We start from the raw sequence: 21,963 nt of genomic DNA, 5'->3' as shown, positions 1-21,963 counted from the left end.
ACCAAAGCTTCGTGTATTAAGCTGCATCATCTTTCACTCACACACACACACACATGAACACACACACACGTGAACACATTTTGATGGTGAAAAATCACTCTAAACTTAGCAACAGCAGTGGCAACTACTAGGGAAACCCCTCACCTTCTCCTTTAAAGATGAAACTCCGCCTCCCTCTTATCCAGCTCATGTTCTCAAAGCCCAGCAGCGTGATATCCACACGCAGTTTGGCACCGCTTTTCCAAATGCGACAGACATCATTCGGGCATATTCGGGAAACCAAGGGCACTGGAGAAGAGATGTGTACTACTGAGAAAAGTCTGGGGGCCCGGCAGAACAGTCAGGCCCTGCAAATCAGGACCCTGACTTTACTGAAAGGACAGGAGAGGCAGGATGCCGACGGTCATACAGAACTGGGCCTGGCTCCCATGCTTAAGATACAAGAAGTCATTCTTAAAGAATGAAAGCAGACTTGCAGTTCTAGAGCCATTTATAAAACTGCAGATCTATGTCTTGCCCAGAGAAAATGCTAAATCAATTTCTCGAGTGTGTTCTCAGTCCCAAATGAACCCCTCTTATTGACCGCCATCAGGGCTAGTGTGTGTCCATCTGGCCGTCCTCATCCAAACACATGCTACTCTTGCCATCTGGCCTCAACCCACTATACTGTCATTCCGACGATTCACGAGATCAGATGTCTAAAATATGCTGCTTTTTAACAAAAACCTGGGGTCAGGGTGATTATCTTCATTAAAAAGAACTCAGATTTATAGAAGACTCTGAAGTTCTCTTCTTTCATACACTTTTTACTTCGTTTAAATGTTTCATGGCAAATATGACTTCGTGCCTGAAAGTGAAGTCTGGAAGTGAAAATAGCTGAGGCTCTGGGAGTTGGAAGCTGTCATTAACTGATCTACAAGACACAGAAGTAGAACATCTAGGAAAATTACTGTCAGTCAATTTGCCTTACATAAGATTTTGGAGCAATGCATCCATTTTGTTAAAAAACGAGCTATTCCAATATTCATCTCATCTTCTTCCTTAGAAAAACAAGTTTAAAAGAATCACATTGAACTACAAATGGAAATGAGTAATGGAATTATGATAAAACTACTTACTAAAGACTTTAGCCCCTTTAAAGTGACATTTTAAAAAACGAATAATATGGATAAATGTCAGCCACAGGTAACAAAAGAAGGAGACAGAATTGTCTATATATTCTATTGACGAATGCTTGGGAGAAGAAGTCCCATGCGTGTGGGGTAAGATTGGAAGGAACACACCTACAACAGTAAGCACTTGTGCTTAAGTAGGACTGTGGGCGACTGTTACTCTCATCTATGCATTTCCTAGATTTAAAAAATAAATATGTAACTTCCATAAAAGAAAAATAAGCCTATTTTCAAGCTAAATAAATTTCAAGCTCACAGCCACTCACCCCAGCTGGTGAATTCCCATTTCATCTGCACGTAAAAATCTGGAGCCTGAAGGACAAAGGTTTAAAAGAAATCACTCCTGCTATCAGAAACTAATACAACATTGTAAATCGACTATACTCCAATAAGAATTAATTAAAAAAATAAAACAAAATAAATTACCCTTGGTACCATTAGCTAAACACAAACACAGTAAGGATTGATAGGGTTGTTCAAAAGGGAGAGGGAGAAAGAACAGAGAAAATAAGAATAAACATAAATTGCAAACTCATCAGACTAAATGCCTATTTTTATATTCAGGCTGTTATTTTATCTCACTATAAAATACGTCTAGACAGTTAATAAAGTTAACTGCAGGCGACAAGGTTGGAGGGAGATAAAAGTCAAATCTGATTTAAGGGTTCAGTTGGGTTCCTAGCAGTGAGGGTCACAGGCTGGTGTAAGCAAGAAGGAGCGTGGACCCCAGCTGTTCTACAGGGAGCTTGATTGCAAAAGGCTCGTGTGCTGGGACGGGGGTTGTTTATCAGACCACCCTGAAACCAGGAAGAGGGTGTGAGACATCACTGCCCCAGGAGGCTGAGTCTTCCCTCCAGACTTTCTCCTCTTAAACTTCTAGAATCTGGCTTTTTGAGGTTTCACACCACCACAGCAAGCCTGTTTAGAATCATTTTCTGACCCACCATGAATTCCTAAAGAAAGTTCTGGGAGAGCTACTTGAGAAACCCAAGAAGACAAAAGCTAGAAATTCCAGATTCCAAAGATGGGTGAAGTCACTCTAAGGGACAATGGAAAAGAAACATGGACATGCAGTGAGGAGATGCTGTTGAAAGACAGGCCGTTAGGCATGGTCTCTGGTGCCCTGGAGCACCAGGCCATCTGTGGGCTGTCTATAACCTCCAACACAAGAGTATAATTCAGGGCAGTTCACTGCTATGGATCAACACAGGTGGAAAAAAAAGTCTTTTACATGGAATTTTAAAATGGGGGGTGACTAGGTAAAATAAGTCATTTTCTGCTTTGTCAAATGGACAGATGATGTTTTTAGTTCCTCCTACAGTGAGTTAGATAAGAAAACAAATCTATGTGATCTTTGTGCACTCAAACACGTATCTATTTAAAAATCAATGGACACAACAACTTATATTTCACGGATGGTTTCTGTGCAGTATGTGGAAAATCAATGCCTTAGGCAGGATTTAGCTTAAGTGTTAATAGTTTTTTAAGAAGAATGCTCAAATTGTCTCACAGCAAAGTTATTCCTTTCTCAACAGAGCTGTTAATTTTTCTCAAGAAGTGTGGGAAGCTGATTTATCTAGCAAGTATCTTTGGAAATACTTGGGGGAGCTCACTTCTGTGCTTAAACTGAGAATAAATGACGTAAAAACTGAACCACTGGGTGCCTCAGGAATACTGCACATGGCTGACCAATAAGACAGCTACTGCAAGTGACAAAGGCTACCTGAACAATGGTAACCATCATCCCAAACAATCCAAGAGGGACTTCCCTGATGGTCTAGTGACTAAGACTCTGCACTCTCAATGCAGGAGGCTGGGGGTTTGATCCCAGGTCAGGGAACTAGATCCCACATGCCACAACTAAGAGTTCCCATGCTGCAACTAAAAAACTTGCACGCTAGGTTGAAGAGCCCACATGCTGCAACTAAGACCCAGTGAGGTCAAATAAATAAATATTAAAACAAAACAATCTTGAGAGCCTAGAAGTAAAATCTTTTAAGAAATTTCTCCAAGTGTTACAGAGCCTGTACCCTTTTACTCACAAGACAGATAAACTGCCCCAAAGCTAGTAACTCTAAGTTCAGGCAATGGATCAGAAGTCACAAAATACTACTGGCTAGAAGTGACAGAGGGGTCAAGGAGAGTTGCACACAGACTTCTGAGCCTCAACAGGCCCTGACAATCCCCAGACAGTAATGAAGTTCATTACAATTTCCCCAAGATGACCTGAACTCAGGATGCTATTGTTAAGAAAACAGGCAACTAGACAAATTAATTGCCTGATGTCCATTTGTCTTTAGTTCTAACTTCTAAATAGCATTTAAAAGAGTCAGTCTAGTGACCTGGAAACATACTTTGTGAAAGACATCATATTTAACAGATCCAAAAGCAAGGAATCACACTATTTGGTATTCAATACATTGTTTTCACAATCCTTAAAACCGTCTGGGAAGGCGCAGGAGGATGTCACACTCTGCCTGAGGCTGCTGTGTCAGCATTTAACTCCACTGATGGCGCTGTCAGTTTTTATGGCTACCTCGAGAATTTTCTGGAGCAACTCCGGAACTCCCTCAAGGGCCATGGACGTGTTGTGGAAGTCCCGATGCTGAAGGACTGTGTACACCATCTCGGGGTCGCCGGTGCTCACAGCCTCGTGCAAAACTGGAAGGCAAAAAGACATAATCTGATCACCCTGTATTCTCATACTTACTCACAAATTCCAAAGCCAGCTTGAAAAGTATCTCTCTGCATTGAAGGCCAACGATTTCTTTAAAGTGGGACAGGGGCTCCAGCCCCACCCAATCTTCATGATCACTACTACTTACTTTAACCCCTATCTGACTGAGAAGAGAACAGAGTACTCTCAGCCTCTTGAGCAAACCTGCCATTATTCTCTTTCCCCTGTTTCTTACTACTGACTCTGAAATCCTGACGGTGTCTTCAGAGCTGGCTTTCACTGTGTGATCACACAGCTGTGGAGATGGGCAGGCAGGCTGTGTGCATTCTTGCTCAGTCAACCCCACATTACTGGGACCAGTAGTAGGAGAGCTTGTAGAACAAGTGTTGTTATTGTTTTGTTGCTACGTTCTATCTGACTCTTCATGATCCCATGAACTGCAGCACTCCAGGTTCCTCTGTCCTTCAGTGTCTCTGGGAGTTTGCTCAAATTCATGTCCATAGAGTCAGTGATGCTATCAACTATCTCATCTTCTGCCACCCTCTTCTCCTTCTGCCCTCAATCTTTCCCAGCATCAGTTTTTCCCAAATGAGTTGGGTTTTCGATCAGGTGGCCAAAGTATTGGAGCTTCGGCATCAGTCCTTTCAATGAATATTCAGGGTTGATTTCCTTTAGGATTGACTGGTTTGATCTCCTCAAAGTCCAAAGGAGTCTCAAGAGTCTCAAAACAAGTGAAGTCCCAGGATTTCACTGGAGAAGGATACTACTTTCAGCTATAATTTTTTTTAGCTGGGGGGTGGGGTGAGATATGACCTTTATTTAGCTTATCCACCACATTTTTTCTTTTGGTACAGAAAAAAATGTCTGTACCAAACCAAATGTTTGTTACTATAATTTCTACATCACAATTAAAATCCAAACAGTTTTTCAAAAACAGTCAACTCAATCAAAACTCACTACTCCAGTGTTATAGTTTCTATAACACTTAAACACAGTTAAGACTCGAATGTAGAAATTTGGCTTGTTGGAAAGCTAATTAAGCTTCCAATTTGCTCAAACAGAATTACAAAAAAGGCAAAATTGTGTTATTCCCAGAGATACAGTCCACTGGAATCACCAACACTGGATAGCTGTAGGGGTGTTCAGAGTCCCGAGATAATGAGGAATCCAGGCTTCTGCTGGCCTCTCTTCCCAGAGATTTGTGGATGTGTGGACTGACATCACCACCAGCAACTGCAGCCTTGATGAGAGAGTCCAATTCTTCATCTCCACGAATAGCAAGTTGCAAGTGACGAGACGTAATACACCTTACCTTCAAGTCTTCTGACACATGTCCTGCCAATTCAAGCACCTCTGCGGTGAGGCACTCCAGGACGGCTGTGCTACACACAGCGGCAGTCACGTCCACACGTCCGTGGCCGATGGTCCTAGATTTCAGGTATGGATGAATGTGGTCCCCCGGGAACTGCAAACTGACTCTCTGCGAATGAGAAAGCACCTTTGTGTTGGCCTTTCCAGAGTCCTTCCCCGCCTTACCGTCAGCCATTCCGAGTGGTGCTGAGGCGCAAACAAGGAAGGCAGAGAAAGGACTAGTCAGGCCCTCAGCGAGAGCCCGCCGCCTACTCCTTCGTCACGTGACGATTCAAACTGCCCATCATTTCCTTCTGATTGTCCATCATGATGGATTTGCTGGAGAAATGGCCACGTTCCTCAGGGGAAACCGGGTGTTCGCACTCGTGTCTGGCGCACTGAGAACTGCTTTCTGGATGAGGAGGCACCCTCCACCCTGGGCGCTTGGCCCAGGACACAATCGGGGCCATTGTGCTGCAGACAAGCCAGTGGCCTCCCAGGCTCTCAGCTCCTTCCTGGCCCCGAGTCCCCAGACAGACAGAGCTCAAGAGAAAGATGACTCTGAGGACAATAAGGACTGAGGCTGTCCTTTATTCAGAGAGAGAAAACAAAATGGAAGGCTTTACGTTATTTCACTAGTACACTTGCCTGTCCAACCCTCGCGATTTTCCTTTGTCACATCTGCTTTATGTCGGAGCAGGACTCTGGCAGATTCCAAATGTCCCAAAGAAACAGCAAGATGCAACAAGGTACGACCTCGAGGATCCAGGGCCTCCACGTTCTGTAAAGTAAACACTGGCATTTATATAACTGGATATATTACACAAAAACATGGAAAGGAGTTTCAGAGCTTAATAGTAAGTATAGAAACTAAAAATAGTATTTGCACACTCAAGACAGCAGTACATGGGAAAAACAAATGCTTACACATGGGCACAAACTGAAATGTGACTCTGGGGGCTATAAATAAAGGTGACAGTTACTGAGTTCCTTTTGCTATAAAGTTAAGAGCCTCATAAATAAACACTGGCTACAGGCCTCCGATCATCAAACACAACCCGAAGCACAACAGCACTCAAATTAAGTCTAAATAAGGCTAAGGGCTTGCATGGAAACACAGCCACCCCGTGGTGTGGAACGTGGGGGATTTCTCCAGCACATCTCAGCACTCAAGTCCAGAACAGGAAGTGCAAGGACTTTAATCAAAACTGAAAGTACAGAAGATAATTTGGGTCAATAAAAGTACGTTCTCTAGCTGGATTCCCACCAAAACACCACTCTCGTTATTGTGTGTTGAGCTCCAAGTGCCCCGAAATGGCAGCATCCGTGGGTCCTACATACAATGAGCGTGACCCGCCAGGCACGCGTGTGGACATAGATAAACATCCATGTGGCTTCTACTCTTCATTCCTATTCTGGTCCTCCCTCCGGCGCCTGCACTGGGGTCCAGGGCTCAGTCTGAACGGGTCAGTGCTGCCTCCCAGAGACAGCTCTGAACGTTCTTCCAAGGATACAAGAAACTTCCGTGGGGCTTTTGGAAAATAAAATCCTTTAATGGGACTACCCCGGTGGTCCAGTGGTTGGGAATCTGCTTGCCAATGCACGGGACATGGGTTCAATCCCTACTCCAGAAGATCCCACGTGCTGCAGAGCAACTAAGCCTGTGAGCCACAACTACTGAACCCATGGACCACGACTCTGAGCCCTTGCTCCCCAACAAGAGAAGCCACAGAAATAAGAAGCCTGCGCATCTCAATGAAGAGTAGCCCCTACTACTAGAAAAAAGAGCCTGTGTGCAGCAATGAAGACCCCCCACAGCCCCAAATCATGAGACTGCTTGCTTAGAAAATGTGCTTTATGTTGATGTGCGATGCCAGTTGTGGCGCAGCCTCCAGAGAGATCCAGGACAAGCCACTTTCGGCCACAGGAGAGGAAGGTAAGCAGGACTGTGGGCAAATAGCCACTATCCAACAGCTACCTGACCTCCCCGTTTTGCTAATTGTATCACGGCCACTGTGAACTGAAGACAGACTGGTATTGAGGAAAAATAGACGTGGCTGCAGACATTCCGCTAAGTGAACATGTGTCCTCCTGGACCAACTCCAGGCCTCAGGGTTCTCTCAGGTGCTGAAATGCCATCACGTCTCCTAGAACGGGGCTCACACCACCTCCTGGGGTTCCCTGACTGTTCCAACGGGATGGCCTGTTTATCTCACTGGAGAAGTCCAAAGGGCAGGATCTGAATCTTATACTTCTTCGCTTCTGCCACCCTAGTCTCTAATTTGTATTAAATCATTGTTCTTTTTTTTTTTTTTTTTTGGGAAAGTAATGTGGCTTAAAACTATTAACTTACCTGAAATTTAGCAAGAAGGAAAGACTTAGCAAATTCATTCTTATCTTTCATGCCTGTTATAGATGATGCTTTCTTACTCAACAAGTTTTATGTACTACATGAAAGGTACTAGGGTTAGTATGCTGCCGGACACAGGAGATGCTTAACAATATTTACCAGGCAAAAGGGGAAACTACTTACTTTAATTCACACCCTAGAACAAAGCCAACATCTGGGACTAAGGAGTAACACTCAAATTTCTGGGCCACTAGATATGATGTATACACTCAAAGTCAAATATATTAAGTTGTTAACTTTTTTCTATTTTTGACCACAGGGTGGGGGTGGGGGGGAACTGTATGTCTGAGTCCCATAACTGCACACTTTGCATAGATAATTATAACTGTGCAGGGCCTCCTATGCCCCTCCTTTTCATCTGAAAGGAGAGAAAGGAGGAAGAATGATATAATGACAGTGTGATTTAAAACAATGGGTTTTAACAACTGTTATTCACCAGTAGAAACTGGTGGGGGGAGAAAAGGATAGAAAATCAACAGAGAAATATCAACAAAACCAAAAGTTGGCTCCTGGAAAATATCAACAAAATTGACAAACTTTCAGCTAGATGGACCAAAAGAAAAAAAGAAAGAAGATTCAAGTTACCAAAATCAGGAATGATAAAGAGGATATTACCATCAACTCTACAGAAATAAGAAGTATTATAAATGAATACTATGAACAACTGTATTCCAACAAACAAGAACTTAGACGAAAGGCACATATTCCTAGGCAGCCACAAACTAGCAAAACTCACTTAGGAAAAAAAACAGAAAATGTGAAAAAATTTATAACAAGTAAAAAGATTGACTCAGTAATTTTAAAATTTCCCAGGGGAAAAAACCTCAGGCCCAGAATGGCTTCCCTGGTGAATTCTACCAAACGTTCAACAAATTAATTCCAATTCTTCACAAACCCAAAAACAGAAGGAAGAAAACCACCCAACTCATTTTATAAGTCCAGTATTATGCTGATGACCAACAAATCACACAAGAAAGACAACCACAGACCAATATCTCTTATGACTGCTGCTGCTGCTAAGTCACTTCAGTCGTGTCTGACTCTGTGCGACCCCATAGATGGCAGCCCACCAGGCTCCCTGGTCCCTGGGATTCTCCAGGCAAGAACACTGGAGTGGGTTGCCATTTCCTTCTCCAATGCATGAAAGTGAAAAGTGAAAGTGAGGTCGCTCAGTCATGTCCGACTCTTCACAACCTGACGAACTGCAGCCTACCAGGCTCCTCCATCCACGGGATTTTCCAGGCAAGAGTACTGGAGTGGGGTGCCATTGCCTTCTCTGATCTCTTATGACAATAGATACAAAAATCCTCAACAATATCTTAGCAAGATAAATTCAATAATATATGAAAAGGGTTATTGTACACCATGACCAAGTGAGTTTATCCCACCAATGCAAGGGTGACTTAACATCCAATAATCAATTAATGTAACACATCATATTGATAGAAAAAAATTAAAAACATGACCATCTCAATAAATTCATGCTGTGGTCTGAATGTGAAGTGTCCACCCAAAATTCATATGTTGACATCCTAACCTCCAAAGATGATGGTATTAGGAAGTGGGGCCTTTGGGAAGTACTTAGATCATGAGAGTGGAGCCCTCATGAATGGAATGAGTGTCTTTAGAAAACAGGCTCCAGAGAGCTTGTGAATCCTCTGCCAAGTTAGGACACTGTGAGAAGACACTTGCTACGAAGCAGGAGGAAAGCCCTCACCAGACACCACACAAACCCGCTGGCACCATGATCTTGAACTTCCAGGCGCCAAAACTATGTAAATTTCCATTGTTCATAAACTGTCCAGTTTATGATATTTTGTTACTGCAGCCCAAATGGACTAAGATGAGGCAGAAAAAGCATTTCACAAAATCCTACACCCCTTCATGATTAAAAAAAAACCAAAACATTTAACAAACTAGGAATGAAGGGAACTTCCTCAAACATCATCCATCTATGAAAAACCCACAGCTAACATCATACTTAACGGTGAAAGAATGGATGCTTTCCCCCAAGATAAGAAATAAGACAGGAATGTTCTCTTCATCATATCTATTAAACACTGTACTAGAGGTTCTAACCAAGGCTATAAGGCAAGAAAAAGAAATAAAAGGCATCTGGACTGAAAAGGAAAATGTAAAACTATTTCTACTCATAGACAACATGATCTCACATATAGGAAATCCACTTAAAAAATATTAGAACTAATGAGTTCAGCAAGTTGTAGGCTACAACAGCAATGCAGAAAAATCAATTGTATATTTATACACTTGTAACAACTCAAAAATGAAATAAAAAATTCCATTTACAGTGACATTGGAAAGAATAAAACATTTATAAATAAGTAACAAAAGAAGTATAAACCTTATACTCTGAAAACTTTAATGCATTGTTGAAAGAAATAAAGATCTAAATGAATGGAAAAACATCCCATGTTCATGGTTCAGAAGACTTAATATTTTAACATGTCAAAACTCCCTAAACTGAGCTACAGAGTCAATGCACTCTCCATAAAAATTCCAGCTTATTTCTTACAGAAATGAACCAGGTGATACTAAAATTCTTAAGGAAATTCAAGGGACCCAGAATAGCCAAAATCATCTTGAAAAGAAGAGTAAAATTTGAGAAATCATACTCCCCAATTTCACAACTTACTACACAAAGCTACAGCAATCAAGACTGTGATACTGGCAAAAGGGTAGACATATAAATCAGTGGAATACAATTCAGAGTCCAGAAATAAACTTATACGTTTATGGCCAATTGGTTTTCAACAAGGGTGCCAAAATAATTCAATGGGGAAAGAATAATCTTTTCCACAGATGGGGCTTGCACAACTAGATATCAACATGCAAAAAAAGAATGAAGTATTATATATACTAAATGCAAAAATTAGCTCAAAGTTGATCATAAACCTGAATGTAAGAAATAAAACAACAAAACTCTTAGAGGAAAACATACAATTATATTTGTGTGACCTTGTGTTAAGCAAAATTTTCCCAGATACAACATCAAAAGCATGAGACAAAAGAAAATATAGGTAAATTACACTCCATCTAAACTGATAAACTGTTGTACTTCAAATGGTATAAAGTAAAAAGACAACCCAAAGACAGGGAGAAAATATTTGTAAGTCATATACTTATTAAGGGGCTAGTATTTAGAATATGGGAGCTTCCCAGGTGGCCCTAGTGGTAAAGAACTTGTCTGCCAGTGCAGGAGACACAAGAGACAGGGGTTTCATCCCTGGGTCAGGAAGATCCCCTGAAGAAGGGCATGGCAACCTACTCCAGAATTCTTGCCTGGAGAATCCCATGGACAGAGGAGCCTAGCAGGCTACAGTCCACGGGGTCCAAAGAGTCGGACACAACTGAGGCAACTAACATGTGCACATCTAGAATATATGAAGAACCCTAACAACCCAACAGCACATGGAAGATGCTCAAATAACTAATCATTGTGCTGTGCTGCACTTACTTGCTCAGTCATGTCAGACTCTTTGCGACCCCATGATCTGTAAGCCGCTCTGTCTTACCTGGACCAGGTAAGAATACTGGAGTAGGTTGCCATGCCCTCCAACAAGGGATCTTTCCGACCCAGGAATCAAACCCAGGTCTTCCGCATTGCAGGCGATTCTTTACCATCTGAGCCACCAGGGAAGTCCAAGAATACTGGAGTGGGTAACCTATCCCTCCTCTAGAGGATTTTCGTGACCCAGGAATGGAACTGGGGTCTCCTGCATTGTAGGCAGATTCTTTACCAGCTGAGCTACCAGGGAAGCTTAGGGAAATGCAAATCAAAACCACAATGAGATAATACTTCACATCCACTAGGATGGCTACAATCAAAAGGACAATAACAAGTGCTGACAAGGATGTGGAAAAACTAGAACCATTAAACATTGTTGATGGGAATGTAAAATGGTGCAGTCAGACTGAAAAAACATTTGGCAGTTCCTCAAAAAGTTAAACACAGAATTACTATTAATATAAGACCCAGCAAGTCCTCTTGTAGGTGTTTACCCAGGAAAAATAAAAACATACAGTCACACAAAAACCTGTACACAGATAAGCAGAGCAGCATTATTCATAATAGCCCAAATGTCCATCAACTGGCAAAAGAATAAACAAAATATAGTGTGTACACACACACACACACACACACACACACACGAGAATACTATTCAGCCATTAAAAGGAATGAAGTATTAACATCTCCCACGACATGGATGAACACTGAAAACATCATGTTAGGTTAAAGAAGCCACACACAAAAGCCATGTATTGTATGATTCCATTTATAAGAAATGGCCAGAAGCAGCAAATCTACAGAGGTATCAAGCTGCTTAATGTTGCCTGGGGCTGAAGGGTTGGGGGGAAATAGGGGATGACAGTAATGGGTGTGGGGTTTCTTTTGGGGGTGATGAAAATGTTCTGGAATGTGACTGTGTGACAGCTGCACAACTCAGGGAACAGACTACAAACAGCGAACGATACACGTTAACGGGTGAGTTGCATAAGGGAACTGAGTCTCAATAAAGATGTTTAAAAATCAACCTATGTATGTGTTTTATGTAACACATAAACCTCATCTATGATCTATATGCTCTTTGATGAGTTGCTTAACTCCTCTTGAGCTTCAATATGCTCACTTGTAAAATGGGAACAATAAGAACAAACAAAAAACAAAAGCCACCTATCTTACAAAAGTCTTACAAGGGTACACATCATAGCAAGCTCTTAGAAGAGTCAGCTCTTGTGATTATACACCTACACTACATTGCTTCACATAAGCTGTCACTTTCTCCCTAAAAGGGATTTGTTCAAATTTCCTTACAGCTAATAGGGCAGCTGAGGGTCCTAAACTAATGACACGAGTTGAGTCAGCAAGAGCTCAGAATTTCACTGGAATTCACTGTCACAGCTGACCATTTAAGTTTTTCCTTTAAGTTTCTCCAGTGATGAGCTGCACCAAATTAAAACTGCCTACCCTCTTAACGATCATAGTGCCCCCCCAAAGAAGAAAAGGCATGAGATTTCTCCATGTCTCATGTGCTAATTTTTAAGCCCACCAATTTTTCTCATCCAAGCCCTCTTTGGTACCCTGCTGCTCTCAAGCTGAGTGCGGGCTGCAGGGTCAGACGGCAGGATCCACTTCCAGGTCCCTCATTAGCCTTGGGGGACCCACTCTGAGTGGCGCACAGTCAGAACTTCACAAACTATCACAGGTACCTCCTGGGGGGAAGGCCTCGGGCAAGAGGCTGCTAACTGGCCCTCCCTTGGCTTGAGAGAGTCAACCACCCTCATTCCTGTGCGTTCTCAGACGGCCCTGGTCCTCCATGGCCAGCCGGGGCCTAAACTGGTTCTCCCACGCTAAGTCCGGGGGAGGGGGAGGTATAGATAACGTGCCTGGTTTCAAAGATGCGACTGAGCCCGTGGGCTGAGGAGGAGCACCCGAGAGCAGGCTCCAGGCTCTTTCCCTTGGCTCCAAGGCTCTGGCTCAGGGCGGGCTTCCAGCCAACCAGCACTGGCTTGAATGAGTGCCCAGTGGCCTCACCCAGCCTTGCCCTGGGCTGCGATGAGAACCCCAGGGTGGTTCCCGGTCAGGCTCCCAGCACTGCCGCTGCCTAGGTCGTCCCCTCTCTTTTGCCCAGATGTTGTGCTTTCACTGCTGGCTCCCTAACCGAGGGCTGGCCCTGGAGTCAGGCCTCATCGGTCACCCTCTACCCCATTTGATTCCACAGGGCCTTCCCTCCCCTGCTGAGGTGCACAGACTGTCCTTTGCATCTGCCCCCTTAAATTTTCATTCATTCTCCCAGCATCGGCAGGAAGGCTGAAAGATGTTTAACAGACCTCTCAGGCTAAGTGGCAAATGACATAACCAGAACACAAATCATTTCAACTGCACCGACCAACTTCAAGGCCTCACTGAATAGTAAAGACAATAGAGCTGATGGGTTAAGAGGCACTTAATAAAGTGCCTCGGCTGAGTAAACGTTGAAAGCTTGAAACAATCTCATCTCTGGCAAAGTTACACAAGCAGTGAACTTCAGCTAAATGAACAAGACACGGTGAGACTGGGGCTGACTCACACACATTCAGAAACACGTGCTTATTCTTCTTCATCTGGATAAACTTGATTCTTTCTGTGCTGCTGTTCCTGGAACAAAATAAAAATTCTTACAGCTACCAGTGTGCCCGTTTCATGTCTCACTCGTGGGACGGAAAGAATGAAGAACGGACTGCAGAAAAGTACTGGCAAACAAAGGCTTAAGTGAAACAGCCGGCTTTATTGCTGGGGTGATGGGAATTTTTTGTTTTTAATTATGTAGCCAATACGGGTTCCTTGTAGAAAAACTGGAACATACATAAAAGGAGCTACATTCCCAGGATGATGATGATATTAACAGCAGCAGCTATGGTAAATGTACTGCTTCCAGGTATCCTGGGCCCACACCTTCTGATCTGTTCCCTTCCTCTTTCTCCAGAATCCTGAAATGGAGGCACTTTTACCAAAAGAAGGAAAGCGGGAGGGTTAAGAATACAGGATTCTTATTCTGTGAGAGTGACTTCCTCAGGGTTGACATCTTGGTTTGAAGACTTGGTAAGCAGGTGACTGAACCTCTCCACCTCTGTTTCCTCATCTGTAAAATTGGAATCACACAAGCGTCCCCAGGGGACTGAAGTAAGAATTAAATCTAAAACTGCACATAAAACATTTTAAGGGACTTCCCTGGCAGCCCAGTGGTTAAGACTCCATGCTTCCAATGCAGGGTGTCTAGGTAGGTTTGATCCCTGGTAGGGAAACTAAGATTCCATATGCAGTGCAGTGTGGCCAAAAATAAAATATATATATATATATATGTATGTTTATATATGTTTTACCTACAGTATACCACAGGGAACTCTGCTCAACGTTAAGTGGCAGCTGGGATGGGAGACGAGTCTGGGGCAGAATGGATGCATGTATATGTATGGCTGAGTCCTTTTACTGTCCATCTGAAACTGTCACAACATTGTTAACCAGCTATACTGCAATATAAAAGAAAAAGTTAAAACAAACCAAAAACAACAAAAACATTTCAGCACAGTGCCTGGCAAAATAGTAAGCTTTTAGTGTTAACGCTCCGCATTTTGACAGCTCATGAACTGATTTGGTAGGGGTAAATTAAGCACCCAAGCTCACAACTTAACCAGCATTAGTACTGGCCATTAACCTAACTGCCTCCAAGGCAGAAGAGTAGATAGCTATTTCATAATTACCAGAGGATCTCAATAAATATGAAAGTAACAAAATATTCCCTGCCTTGTGTTTTAATGGTATCAATGATCAACTTTTGATCCTGAAGCAGTTGCATAATTCACAGGATCCACATAAAAATCAACATGCAAGGCCCCTTCTTCAAAAGAAAATAGTAAGACTTTCCAGATGATAACAGAGCATTGAACCAAGCATGAACCACTTCTGAGGACAGGGCCCTATGCAACTGTCAAGCCTGCACACCGTGAAGCCAGCCCCATCTCCACCCCTTCAATGGCCAAAGTTTCAGGATTGCGATTGGATTGCATGGTCATGACAGTCCAACTTCCACAGTCAAGATGATTTTTCTGAATACACTTCAACTATCTCTCCCCTAGAGAAAACAGAATCTTGTGGCATGATCTACAGTGATAACAGATAACAAAGTCAAAATCAAATAATTAGCAACGTTGCGTATTCTTTCTTGACCTCCTTGACACTCAAAGGCACTAAGGATCAATGTATCCCAGGACTACTTTGCTGCAAAATTAGAATGTGCTAATCACCAGTGTCCTTAATGTTTTTCAAGGTGAGCGGCACAGGGAACTTTCAATGAACACTTCTATCACAAGTTGCAGGAAAAAGAAATAATTCAACCATGCCACATTTTAGATTACAAACCAAGACTTTGTTCTTATCGACTGACTTTTTCTATAAAGAAAGACGGTGCTTCATTTTAACTCTCTTCCTCACCTCCCATGAACAGAAAGCCTGATGTTTTCTGAAGCTGGTATTGAACGTGTGTGTGGTTCAATGACGATGCTGAACCACTCTATCAGATAGGATTTTAGTTTTGTGACTTTCCTTGTACTTTATCTCAATATTTCACAAGAAGCTGTGAGGCTCCGATACTGAGGAAGTACAGAGGCAAAACACAGCAGGCCTAAAAACAAAGATTGTCTGGTCATTTTTAAAGTGTCTAAGGTGAGACTTAAAGCTGAGAACAAAACGATGGCGGATTCCCTCTGAGCTATGTCTAGCAAGAGAAGGAACTGAGTCATCAGGTATACTGTGATGCCTAACTGTTGAATCATTTACTCTGGGGGCATGATCTAATTAGGCACAAGGACTCTTACGACAAAAGTTTATTTTGCGTGGACAGAGATCTTAAAAGAAAAAAGGGCAACTTTTGACTTCCAGTGGGAGCTCAGCAGACTTAAAGAAAGATGGCAGAGTACAAGAACACACTTAGGGCTTCCCTGGTGGCTCAGTGGTAAAGGATCCGCTTGCCAGCGCAGGAGACATGTATTAGATCCCTGATCAGGGAATATCCCCACATGCCGCAAAGCAACTAAGCCTAGGATCCACAACAACTTAGCCTTGCTCTACAGCCCAGGAGCCGCAAATACTCAGCCCCTCTGAGCCGCAACTGCTAAAGCCCACTCGCCTAGAGCCAGTGCTCTGCAACAAGAGAAGCCACCGCAATGAGTAGGCCCTGCTCACCACAACTAGAAAAAAGCCCAGGCAGCAGTGAAGATCCAACACAGCCAAAAAGAAAGAACACACTTAGCAGTAACTGTTCATCAAGTATGGGGGGTGTGGGGGGGAATGCTGACCTCGCTCAATTTTTGCAAATCAGAAGAAAACCAATGCCCTTGTTCCTCTAAAATTTCTTGACAATTAGAGCATCAAATTTGAGCCATTCAAAAACCAGAACTTTAACACACTAGATAAAATGAAATCAACCAGAACAATTACACGAGGTAATTACAAGTCTCTATCCTAACTGCTTGGTGCTTCCCTGGTGGCTCAGACTTAAAGAATCTGCTTACAATGCAGGAGATCCAGGTTTGATCCCTGGGTCGGGAAGATCCCCTGGAGAAAGGAATGGCCACCCGCTCCAGTGTTCTTGCCTGGAGAATTCCAAGGACAGAGGAGTCTGGTGGGCTACATACAGTCCAAGAGGTCGCAAAGAACTGGACATGACTGAGCGACTAAAACACACACATACACATCCTAACTGCTAAGTTTGTCGGTTTGTAACTTGAGGGTACCAATACCTCCCAGAATCACTGTGCTGCTTTGAAGACAGGGTTTCTCAAGCAAGATGTTACTGACATTTTGGGAAAAACAAATCATAACTGGGGAGGGGGATGTCTTACACATGTGTGTCTTATAGGATACTGAGCAGCCTCTGTGGCCTCTACCCATTAGATTCCAGTAACACCCACTCCCCGCGTGTGTAACAAACAAAAATGTCTCTATTAATTACCAGATGTGTGGGATGGAGGAAATCACTTCCAACTGAGAACCACTGCTTATAAAGCTGGGAATAAATAAAAAAGGAATCAAAGCACTTTAGAACAGGAAGTGATTTTAAGGATGCTGTGCACCAGCGATTCTCAAACTTTGCTGTATATCAGCCTCCCTGGGGAGTTTTTCTTGGGCATCACCCCAGACCTATTGGTAACAGTCAAGTACAGAATTTGCCCACATGGGTATCAACACCCTCATTCCACAAAGAAGAGGACGTGGGTCAGAGAGGGGAAAATGCCTTGCCCAAGGTCACAGGGCGAGTTAGAACCTGGACTCCAAACCCAACCAAGCCCTTCCTGACAAAAAGAATGGGTGGGGTGAGAGGTGTGTGTTGTTCACACATTTTGGAGAGAGGCAGGCGTATCTGGTTAAGACGGTGTACGCTGGAGCCAGTTGGCCAGAGTTACAATCTCGATTTGGTGTTGATTAGGTAAGCGACCTTGTGTAAGGGGCATAATCTCTGAGCGCCTCAGTTTCCTTCTCTGTAAAATGAAAGGACAGTACCTAACTCCTAGGGCTGCTGGAAAGGTTAAGAGGGAGGATGTATGTAAAACCTTCGACACACGGCCTGGCACACATTAAATACTCAGTACACATCCTGCTGTTATTATTATTGTCCCTCGATTGCTGAGTGGAAGGGGACGGCGGTGCCCCGAGGGTAGAGGGCTGGAGATGGGCTCAGGGAGGCGATACGATCCCCGACTCCCCGGCTCCTCTCGCCGGGGGAAGACCCCCGCCTCACCCCCTCACCTGGTCCCGCAGCTCCTTCTCCAGCTGCCGGTAGTCGTTGTTCCAGACTAGGAGGTGCAAGGGGAAGTCTCCGCTAGCGTCGTGGGGCGAGGACATGGTGAGGGAGGCCGCAGCCCGGCCCTCACCGCCCGCCTGACAAGCCTCAGCCCCCGGTGGGGGTCTCCGGCGCCCGCCCGCCGGGCGGCCGGCGAGCGAAGAGAACCAGGCGAGCGAGCGAGCGAGAGGGCGCGGTACGCGGCCGGCCGGCCTAGCGGCCGGGTGCAGGGCACGCGCGGGAGGTCGGGGGTCGCGGGCCGGGTTGGGGACCGGGCTCGGCCGCGCCCACCCTGCGCCCCGCGGCGCTCCCGCCCGCGCTGACAGCTCGCGAACCGACTTCTGCGGGCCGAACTGCCCCAAACAGGGAAGTGCGGAGAGCGGACCACCGCGCGCCACGGCGAGGGGGGAGGCGAGGCTAGCCACCCGGCCCGGGCTCTGCCCAACCCCACCCACCTCCGACCCCACACCGGGAATCACAGCATCATACCGAAAACAGAAATAAAACTCTCTTGCTTAGCCTAGGATCTCGACCTGAAAAACTCGACCTAGCCTTTATCATCCTTTTTTCCCCTGCCCCAGGTCCCTCATATGGTTCGGTCCACAACTGGGCCTCTTCCATCGGCTCTGCGGCCGCGGGGGGGGGGGGGGGGGGGTTGGTGACAACAGGCTCCTGGACCAAACTATTCTAGTTCCTGACTCTCTTGCAGCCTTTTTGGACCTGAGCAGATGCTGCCACGATTGGTCAGGAGCCATTTTGGAAGTGGGCAACACCAACCAATTTTCAAGTAGGCATGATGAACTCTTGGAGAAGTGGCGTTAAGTACTTGCCTCATGAGAGGGTGGTTCTAGCTCAGAGTTTCTCAACTTCAGCACATTTGAACCACATAAATTTGATTTATTTGTCTTTGTTGTTCTGGTAACTCTTTTATTTTTTTACTTTGGATTTATTTTTATTTTTTATACAGTTTTAAAAAGTTGCTTTCCATTTACAGTTTTTACCAAATATTGGTTATATTTCTGGTATTGTACAATACATCCTTGAGTCTATGTTACACCCAGTAGTTTGTGCCTCCCACTCCCCCATACTTATATTACCCCTCTCTCCACTGGTAAGGACTAGTTTCTCTGTATCTGTGAAACTGCTTCATTTTTGTTATGTTTACAACTTTGTTGTAATTTTTAGATTCCACGTGTAAGTGATATCATACTGTATTTGTCTTCCTCTGTCTTATTTCATTTAGTATAATGCCCTCAAAGTCCATCCTTGTTGCTGCAAATGGCGCTTTCATTCTTTTTTTATGACTGAGTACCATTGTAGAATGCTACATACTGAGGGAACGTACTGCAACATAAAAAAGACCGTATATGACAAACCCACAGCTAACATCATACTGAAGGGTGAAAAGCTGAAAGCATTTCCTCTAAAATCAGGAGCAAGGATGCCCACTCACATCACTTTTATTCAACATAGTTTTGGAGGTCCTAGGCACAACAATCAGAAGAAAGAGAAATAAAAGGAATCCAAATTGGAAAGGAAGATAGGATCCACATAATACTTTATGTGGGGATGTTGGGCAGAAGGGAGAAGGCAATGGCAACCCACTCCAGTACTCTTGCCTGGAAAATCCCATGGACGGAGGAGCCTGGTAGGCTGCAGTTCATGGTGTCTCGAAGAGTTGGACACGACTGAGTGACTTCACTTTCACTTTTCACTTTCATGCATTGGAGAAGGAAATGGCAACCCACTCCAGTGTTCTTGCCTGGAGAATCCCAGGGGCGGCTGAGCCTGGTGGGCTGCCTTCTATGGGGTCGCACAGAGTCGGACCCGACTGACGCGACTTAGCAGCAGCAGTAGCAGTTGGGCAGAATAACCGCCATTTCTACCCGCTAGATATCAGTAACACTCCGGCCAACATGTCTCCAAATGTCCCCTGGAGGAGAAAAATTCATACACACACCCCGCCCACTTTGAGAAACACTGTTCTGCCACAGCTCAAAACTGGGTTATGATTCAAAGTTACCTAAGTTGCTGGTTTATTCCACATACGAGTGTCCTTTATTTTTGAATTTGGGGTTATGGCCAAAAGGACTAATAGATAATACTTACACTTGACCACAGTCAGCCAAACTTAAGTTCATCCTTTGGGTTTCAACCTAAGACACTATAGCTCCTTGATTCAATGAAGAACCAAGCCAACTCATGGCTGCTCGCCAGCCTGAGCTTTCTGCACAGCTGTCCACAACTAGACCGCATAACCAGGCAAAGTTATTTGATGCATCCTGAAAGCATACCCTCTGCCTTCTCTGCTTGTGGACATCAGCTTTTCAGACGCCTGCAACAACAGCTGTTCAAGAATCCTGGCCTAATCCTTTCTCAACACATGTTGAGGCCAGAGGATTTGTGAGTCTGTGAACCAAAACAGGATGCAGGAGCATCAGGATGGAACCCAGAGGCTCTAATTGTGGAATGTGTGGGATTTATGTGGTTATGCCCACACCATACATTTATAAAAATGGAGAGATGAACCAAAGACCAGTGCTCCTGAGACCCCTTCCAGGACTTCTTATCCATTCAGAAGTCTCAGGCAATTTACTCCTCTGCCTCGTCATCTTTCCGTATTTATTGAACATTTCTCTGAATTTATTAGTGAAAAAACTCCACAATGGCTGCTCACCAGAGTACCTGGAAGTCAAGACAGTTTCTGGCCCACAATAGCCATGGAATATTTGCCGAATGGCGATCATAGTTGTGCTTACCCATATGTAATACATACAATGTTCATTAGCATTAGGACATCTCTGCTCACTTTCAGACTAATTAAACTCATCTCATTGTGTTTATGTAGTCCTCTAAATTAGGTTATCTATTCTCACCCTCAAAGATCAAAAACAAAAACAAAAAAGTTGTGATTAGGAAATAATAGCAGTATCTCATTCAATAACAGGAGCAACTTTTACTGAGGGCTTACTATGGGGCAGGCACAGTATATGCTTCTGTAAGTTATTCCATTTGTGCTTAGTAAATATTTCGCTTTTGCATGTCATGTAAGAGTTTTGCTGAATATTCTTCGTTCTCTCCCTCCTCTTTTTTTCCTCTTTACACCCCTTTAAAAATGTAAAAAATCATTTTCAGGTAACAAGCTATACAAACGTGAATCACTGGCTTGAGGTAGACAGACTATCTCCACTTTCCAGATAAGATTAAAACTGCAGCATAGGGAAACATCTAATATATTCCTACTTATTTTATTGTAGATCTAGCACAGTTGAACGTAACTCCATAAATATAGAAAATTTCGTCTTCTTGGCTCACTGCTCCTTCTCCAGTGCCCAGAACAGTGTGCGGAACATAGTGCATGGTCAATAAATGTGTGCTTAGCCGCTCAGTCCTATCTGACTCTGCAACTCCATGGACCCGCCAGCCTCCTCTGTCCATGGGGATTCTCCCGGCAACAATACTGGAGTGGGTTGCCATGCCCTCCTCTAGGGGATCTTCCCAACCCCAGGGATCAAACCCAGGTCTTCAGCATTGCTGGCAGATTCTTCACCATCTGAGCAACCAAGAAAGCCCAAGAATATTGGAGTGGGTAGCCTATCCCTTCTCCAGGGGATCTTCCCGACCTAGGAATTGAAACGGGGTCTCCTGCATTGCAGGCGAATTCTTTACCAGCTGAGCTACCAAGAAAGCCCTGGTCAATAAATATTTGTTGAATAAAGGAATGAATAAATAAGTGAACTTGGCCAAAGTTATGCTAAAAGACTTGACGAATGATTGCCTCAGGAAGGCTGTGGCTGCATACCTCTGGTCACTACATTTTGCTGCTCCCCCTGGTATTAATCAGCACTGGGAGGAAGTGAATCTCTTCCAGAGAGGGAGACCCCCAAATCAAGAAGGTTTAGAAACAGGAGAGGAGACACCTGCCCTCACTCAAAATGGCGACAAGGAAGCGTGCCCTTTCCGGTCACATGACCTGCCCGTTGCCGAAGGGCACCTCCCCGCGCGTGCGTGCTGCGC

The 21,963-nt window shown here is 44.2% G+C and overlaps 1 protein-coding gene across 3 annotated transcripts in view; it reads right to left on the bottom strand.

Annotated features, from left to right (window-relative positions):
* The window catches only part of ANKRD13A (ankyrin repeat domain 13A), a 34,552-nt gene extending 16,416 nt beyond the window's left edge, over positions 1 to 18,136 (bottom strand). Inside the window, exons 1-5 of one of the 3 annotated variants that reach the window (XM_061141734.1) lie at positions 17,913 to 18,136; positions 5,848 to 5,980; positions 3,709 to 3,833; positions 1,439 to 1,484; positions 145 to 288 (exon numbers count right to left, since the gene is read on the bottom strand). In XM_061141734.1, the coding sequence (XP_060997717.1) occupies positions 145 to 288; positions 1,439 to 1,484; positions 3,709 to 3,833; positions 5,848 to 5,980; positions 17,913 to 18,008 (544 nt within the window). In that variant the 5' untranslated portion in view covers positions 18,009 to 18,136. Of the gene's footprint in view, positions 1 to 144; positions 289 to 1,438; positions 1,485 to 3,708; positions 3,834 to 5,161; positions 5,301 to 5,847; positions 5,981 to 17,912 lie in introns of those variants that run through there. The other 2 variants (XM_061141733.1, XM_061141735.1) reach the window with 2 other exon arrangements.
* Between the last annotated feature and the right edge of the window lie 3,827 nt (positions 18,137 to 21,963).

Source organism: Dama dama, chromosome 5 (assembly GCF_033118175.1).
Source record: "Dama dama isolate Ldn47 chromosome 5, ASM3311817v1, whole genome shotgun sequence".
Lineage (NCBI taxonomy): Eukaryota > Metazoa > Chordata > Mammalia > Artiodactyla > Cervidae > Dama > Dama dama.
The sequence above is the reverse complement of the archived record's forward strand: the minus strand, read 5'-3'. Positions and strand labels throughout refer to the sequence as shown.